The 7,500-nt window shown below is 45.0% G+C and overlaps 1 protein-coding gene across 1 annotated transcript; it reads right to left on the bottom strand.

The window, feature by feature from the left end:
• Window positions 1-3,525: 3,525 nt before the first annotated feature.
• On the bottom strand, window positions 3,526-4,107 carry LOC113812266 (uncharacterized). The gene has a single exon (XM_027364126.2). The coding sequence runs from the start codon at window positions 4,105-4,107 to the stop codon at window positions 3,526-3,528; it is 582 nt and encodes a 193-aa protein (XP_027219927.2).
• Window positions 4,108-7,500: the final 3,393 nt, after the last annotated feature.

Here is a 7,500-nt window from a genome sequence, read left to right as displayed (position 1 = left end):
ATTAGGTGCACAATATATATATAGTCAGATACGTGCAATTGAATTTTACTTTGGGGGGCTTAGGAGACGAAGACTGAGACCCAATGCAGGGATCTCCCCTGCCTAGGGCCTCAGCCCCCGACTCAACTAATTTTGCATGGTCTTTTCCCCCTCCAGCTTTTTGTCTCCGTCCCTTCTCCAACCCCTTCTACTATCTATTTCCTAAGGTGTAAGAGCCGTGCTGAAAGGATGGAAGGCCGACCTTGTGCCAGTCCTGAACGGCCTGCGGGAACTATGGGCACGGTACTCCCGATTTAATTGAAAGGAGGTGGACCGTTTATACCACTTTATATAATCAAGGTTCCCCATGACCAGTAATGAAGATGTAATCCCCTTATTAGGGGCAATGAGGCTTGCCCCTTTATCAAATAGCCCCATCCCAGGCTCTCCTTTTACCACGAGTCCGAACACTGAAACTGCTACCCACTCCTCAATGCCTACTAGTGCATTACCCACCCAAGCAGAGACTCAATCTCTAGAAGACATTCCTACCCTCCCAACTTCCTCAAATTCATCAGCTCTACCCCCACAACCTTCATCGAGCACTCTATCCTCCCTTATTACTACCTTACAGCCTTATTCTCCATCACTCTGTAATACTCCCTCTTCCACACGTCCCCGACCATCCACCACAACCAACCCAACAGATATCTTAAATACTCTGTTTAGCCCAGCTAAATGGGACCGATTTTTCGTGATCCCTTCTACAGATCCTTACTCAGGCAACACTCTTCTCTTTCAACAATGCCTCCACAAACAAGTGGGCCGTCCTTTTCTATACCAGACGCGATCGCTCCCGTCTTGTAACAGTCAGATCAGAAACTGAATCTATTGCACTATCAAATTTAACTGATCATTCTAGCAACCCCATTCCTGCAGAACCTCATCCAACCCTTAATATTTGTACCGGAACTGTCTCTCTCTCCCCAGCAAACTGCCTAGTCGATACCAAAGATTGGTCAGAATGTGGAGAAGACTTATTGGGAAGCCAAGACCAAGATGTGAAATCAGTACATTGCAACACCATTCCTCCTGGAGGTCAACGAAAGAATCCGACCGACATTGCCAAAATTACTTTCCGTACACATGACCTTCCCTTACGTATCTACATTGATGGACAATCCCTCCCTGTTCGACCATACCAACCCCCTCCCCGTCAATGTCATAACTGTTGGCGCTTTGGACAACCTGCCAAACTTTGCCGTTCTACAGACCGATGCCCCATATGTGCCCAACCTGGTCATAACCGATCAAACTGCTCAGCACAAACACGTACATGTGCTAACTGCGGCGGCCCCCATAATGTATTTTATAGAGGCTGTCCCACTTACAAGTTTGAATCTGAGGTAATAACTCTCAGATACAAAAATGGTCTCACTTTACGTGAAGCTAGACAGGAAGCACGTCGACAAGGTTTCTCTCATACTCCATACTCTAGTAACATCGTTCGCTCAGCCCCTCCCCCTCCACCCCAAGATGTCCCCATTTCCACTTCTACATTCTACCTCCCTCAGACCAATTATTTTGCCACTCTAAATCCAGACACCCCAATCTCAACCACAGCTCCACTCTCAACTACAGCCCCAACCACTTCTACATTCTACCTCCCTCAGACCAACTTCTTTGCCACTCTAAATCCAGACACCCCAATCTCAACTACAGCCCCAACACCATCCCCTCTCCCTCCCTGCACTACCCGCAGTAGACAGACTAAACGTTCTAACCCTTCTTCCCTCTACCTACCTTTACCTTTATTCCTGAGACACCAGTCTCCTCTCCCCCCCCCCTCATAAGGAAACCTTTGTTCCACAAAACTCTCCAACCAACTCCACTACAGAAACTATGGATGACATTCAAAGCTATATGCCTTAGACACAAGATCCCATAACTCATGCTCCTTCCACACTTGAAATGATTGCCGATATTCATTCCCCTCCTACTCATATTCTCCCTACATCCCTTCCTCCTACTCCCTCTCAACACAACCTAACCCCCTCAATTCCGTCCACCACCGATATCCATACTCCCGATACCCATCCTCCTAATATCCATCCCCCTCTTACTCATAGCACCCCTACACCCCTTCCTCCTAATCCCTCCCAAGGCAACACATCTCCTTCAACTCCAACTATCCATCCTTCCGATATCCATCCTCCTACAACTAATACTCCCCACAAACCACTTCCTCCTACTCCCTCCCAACACAACTCACCCCCTTCAACCCCAACTATACGCACATTCTCCCTCCCTCCATCCCCTCTATCCTTTCCACTCCCTCCTGGATACACACGGGAATCACTCATGTCACAACAGTGCCCTTCCCCAGATTCCCTACTTCCTGATACCCCTCCTTTACACCCCCTAGCTTCTCCCTCCCCCAGATTCCCCAATACGTACCGACGCTTTCACTAATAATATAACTAAGATATAACTCTCCTACATTGGAATATTCGCAGCTTCCGTTCTCACAGACCAGACCTACGTCATATCCTTGCTTCTTATAATCCATCTATTATCTGCCTCCAAGAGACTTTCCTCACACATCCTCCTATTCCAATTCCCAATTACCATTTTATCTCTTCCCCACACTCCCTTTATGTCTCGTCTATACTTATCCATCATAAAACACCTTAATATCCTTCACTTGATCTAACTCCCTTAGTTAAACCACCATAACCCTTTCCCTCATCAACCCTTCCCCAACTTCAACCTTTCAACATTACTCGAGATAGTTGACGCATAGCAACTATCACCTGACATCCCCCTTTACTATACCTTCCTATAGTGCTATATGACCTTAGATGTCTTATTTTGCTTTTAACCATTAACCATTTGCATTTAACAAACTCCAAAGTAGAATCAATGATCACTTCAAGTAAAAGAGAGGCTTTGGTGGAGGAATACATGTATGAATATACATAGGCCTACACAATATACATACACATCCATCTATTAAAATCTATTTATGCATACGTTATGCACACAATGTATATAGATGCATGTAAGCGTGTGCTTATTTATACATATATATATGAAGATCGCTCACTCTCCTTGCCACTATTTCTTCTCTTTCCGCTCTCATCTCCTAACCTACGCGCGCACGCACACACGCCATCCACTTCTCAAGAGTAACCGAGAAATATATTTCTGGTGGAAGTATTATCGTTTTTACTTTCATATTCTTCATCATTACTAGCTCTTGCTATTATCATTAAAATGAATTTAGCGGCGTGGCCTCAGCGGCCAGGTTTCCCGCCAAACGCCTCGTGGCCGAAGGCGCCCGATTTCCCGCCTAAACACGTGGCATTTTCCTTTTTTTTTCAATTCTTATTTATTTGAATGTGAAGAAAGGTTGGTGATAATGGAAAATGAAAGGGATGATAGGTAATGAAGGGGATGTTTGTGTCATTTCATCTCTTTAGTGTGTTTTTGGCCCCCGAGGGGGCCGGGCGTCCTGGTGGTGGCGAACGCCCTCGGGCCGAGCGCTCACTGGTAGGTCTTGAAGCGCTTGACGGCGGCGCGGGCCTCCCGCTCGCACTCCCGCCGCAGTTCCCCCTTCAGATGCAGCTTGACGGCCGCCTCGACGTCGCGCTCGCTCAGCGTGAGCCGCTTGCCCACCTTGATCAGGTCGGTGGAGGCGTGCGCCAGGCGCTCGAACAGGTCGCAGGTCAAGTTGTCCATGACGGCGAGGCCGCTCTGCGTGATGCCGGATGCGGGGTCGAGGTCCTTCACGAGCCGCGTGATGTACAGCCGGTAGGACTCGCTCCTTTGGCGGCGGCGCACGATGGCGGGCCGCAGGAAGCTCGCGGCCTGGCTCTGCGCCACGTCGGACACGTCGGAGGACAAGTCGCCGTGCTTCTGCAGGAACTCGACCGCCTTCTTGGCGATGGGCTTGGCCGCCTTCTTAGCGATGGGCTTGACCGCCTTCTTGGCGTTGGGCTCGGCCAGGTCGGCCAGCTTGTCGTCGACCTTCCGCGCCTTGTCCTCGATCGCCTCCTTCAGGGCCTCCTTCTTCTCGTCGAACTCCCGCCCCAACTGAGCGGCCTGCTTCAAGACTCTCTTACTCATCTTGCTTCTCTTCTAATCCTCGAGAAAAAGTTAGTCAGTTTGCTTTGTAGACTTGTAGGTTGTTTTTGCTGAGCTTCGCGTGAGTAAGACCTTGCATGAAAAAGGCCGAATTTTGGCGGGTGCATGTTTATATAGCACAGCGTCCGAGGCTGTGATTGGTCAGTTAAAGTTCATCGTGATTGGTGTATTTTTTGGGGGGGAGGGTGGGCTGTTGCCTGTTGACGGTCTCTTCATTTTAGTTTCTCTATTAAATTTGTTTATTAGGTATTTATAATCAAGACGTAAATATAATTAATTGTCATAATCATGAAATTATCTTCCACTTTGATCTTTACGAACGACCGATTATAGAATAGAAATAGAAACGAAAATAGTAACAAGGCAACAGTGGTGAAAATATGAAATAAATCAATAATTGAGAATAAGTATGTAGAAAAATAAATGACTTTTATAGAGATCTCTTTGATTTTATTCATCTTAATTAAGTACATTATATAATTCATTATATTAGAATATCAAGTTAAGCTACGTTTGTTTTGGCGGGAAATATCCCTCGAAGCTTCTAGTACATTTCGTTTTGGCGGGAAAATTCTCATTTGTTGTGTAGCTCCGTTAGGTATAATGTGCAGCTAAATAGATAGATAGATAAATTGTTAGTTTAGTTAGTTATGGATGACGAATGTTGTATTATGGATTCTCTCTTTCTCTCTTTCTTTCTTTCTTGCTTTCTTTCTTTCTCTTTCTCTCTCTCTTCTCTTTCTCTTTCTCTTTCTCTTCTCCCTCTCCCTTATCCACTCACTCGTCTTCCTACTCATACTTCAAATCCTTATCCTCCTCCTCCTCCTCCTCTTTCTCCTCTCTCTTCTTCACCTCTTTTTCTTTCTCTTAATCAATCCTCCTCTTCATCTTTCTCCCTATACTGACTCCTCTCTTTCTTCCTTTTCCTTTTCCTCTTTCTACCCTCTCCCCCTCCTCTTCCTCGTCCTCGTCCTCTTTCTCCTCTCTCCCCCCCTAGTCCTACTTCTCCAAATCCTCCTCCTCTTTTTCTTTCTCATTCTCTTACTCCTCTGCCTCCTCTTCCACCTCCTCTTCATCTTGCTCTCTCTCCTACTCCTACTTTTCTTTCTCTTCCTTCTTCCCCTGTTCCTTTTCCTCTTTCTCTTCTTCCTCCTCCTCCTCCTGCTCCGCCTCCCCTTTTCTTCCCTTTCTCCTCCACCTCTTTCTCTTCCTCTTCCTATTCCACCTCTTCTTCCTCTTCCTAATCTAATCAGTACTGTAGGTTAACTACGAATCTTTGCAGATTATGCATTGCTTTTCTAAAATAAATAAACTGATAAATGGAAAGTGTCAAAAGCAAAAAACACTTATTGGTTATCAATCAGAATAGCATAATTGTGAATATTTAACGTTGATTCATATAATTTTAACGGTTTTGAAAAAAATATATATACAGATAGCAGATGGAATAACATATAGATATGCATATACATATGCCGACACGCACACATGTACATTCCGTCTGTATGTAGGTATATATGAACACGGATACATGTGTGTGTGTGTGTGTGTGTGTGTGTGTGTGTGTGTGTGTGTGTGTGTGTGTGTGTGTGTGTGTGTGTGTGTGTGTGTGTGTGCGTGTATGTGTGTGTGCGTATGTGTGTGTGCGTATGTGTGTCCGTGTGTGTGTGTCTGTGTGTGTGTGTGTGTGTGTGTGTGTGTGTGTGTGTGTGTGTGTGTGTGTGTGTGTGTGTGTGTGTGTGTGTGTGTGTGAGAGAGAGTGAGAGTGAGTATGAGTATGAGTGAGCGAGTGAGCGAGCGTGCGCGGTCGTGTGTGTGTGTGTATTTATTCATATACATATGACCATACACACAGTTCCAGGAAATACACTGCCCAAACGCAGTATATTTCAGAATTCTGAATTCTCCTAACAACACATCAGCAGAAATATACCGCGTCCCTGAATCTGATAAAGAATTCATTCAACTTGCTGCTTCAGTTAACTTCGGAGCCACACCTACATGCACACTGAACGGGTACATGTGTACTGTAGAGCCATGTGTGATTGTGTATATTGGGGGATGATTGTAATGGGTACCTGAATTGTTGTTGTTGTTATCGTTATTTTAGTGCTGTTTTTATTCTCTCCTTCCAGCAGATGGTCAACGTATTGTAAATGAATTACTTTTATCCTGCACTGAAATCCATGTGTATTTTTTTTTTTTTTCTGTCTTCTCCATTTCTATTTATTTGAAAGTAAATACAGTATTTTTTGTTTGGTGGTTAATTTTTTTTCTTGTTTTGATTTTCGGTTTACATTTTCAAGAAATATATTTTTGTTCGAGATTTTTGTTGGCATATTTAAAAATACGATTATTAGCTTCTGTGACCAGTGTTTGCAAGTACTTTTTCTGTATAATTTCATGTATAAATCAAGGAAAATGTCTTTTTAGCCTTTTTGGTATTCTATGATATATATATGTGTGTGTGTGTGTGTGCGTGTGTGTGTGTGTGTGTGTGTGTGTGTGTGTGTGTGTGTGTGTGTGTTTGTGTGTGTGTGTGTGTGTGCGTATAGTCAAAATATAAAATGTCCAAATTCATTCATTGGGTAATAATAAAAAAAGAAATAAAACAAAAGAGGCCATATTTATTAGATTGGAAAGGATTAGTAATTGTATACAGACGAATCACATTATCATTAACGAATCAGTACTCCTGCATCACACTTCTCTTTCTCCTCATCCTCCTCTTCCTCTTTCTCCTACTCTTCGCCCTCCTCCCCCTCCTCCTCCTCCTCGTCCTCCCCCTCCTCCTCCTCCTCCTCCTTCTCCTCATCCTCCTCTTCCTCTTTCTCCTACTCTTCGCCCTCCTCCCCCTCCTCCTCCTCCTCGTACTACTACTACTACTACTACTACTACTACTACTACTACTACTACTACTACTACTACTACTACTACTACTACTACTACTACTACTACTACTACTACTACTACTACTACTGCTATTACTACTACTATTACTACTACTACTACTACTACTACTACTACTACTACTACTACTACTGTTACTACAGCAACTACTACTACTACAACAACTACTACTATTTTTTTCCTACTACTGTTAGTGCTGCTACTGCCGTCCCCCTCCTCGCCCCCCCCTCCTCGCCCCCCCCCCCCTCTTCCTACTACTACTCCCTTCTATATCTTCCTCCATCTTCTCTCCTTCCTCTTTCCCTCCTTCCCTCCATCCTCCATCCTCCCTCTTTCATCCCTCCTCCCTCCTCCCTCCTCCCTCCCCTCTCCCCTCTCCCCTTTCCCCTCTCTTTCCCCTTCCTCCTCCTCGCTCTTCCCTCCCTCTTCCCACCTCCTCCCTCCTTCCTCCCTCCTACTCCTCCT

This window comes from Penaeus vannamei, chromosome 13 (assembly GCF_042767895.1).
Source record: "Penaeus vannamei isolate JL-2024 chromosome 13, ASM4276789v1, whole genome shotgun sequence".
Classification (NCBI taxonomy): Eukaryota; Metazoa; Arthropoda; class Malacostraca; order Decapoda; family Penaeidae; genus Penaeus; species Penaeus vannamei.
The sequence above is the reverse complement of the archived record's forward strand: the minus strand, read 5'-3'. Positions and strand labels throughout refer to the sequence as shown.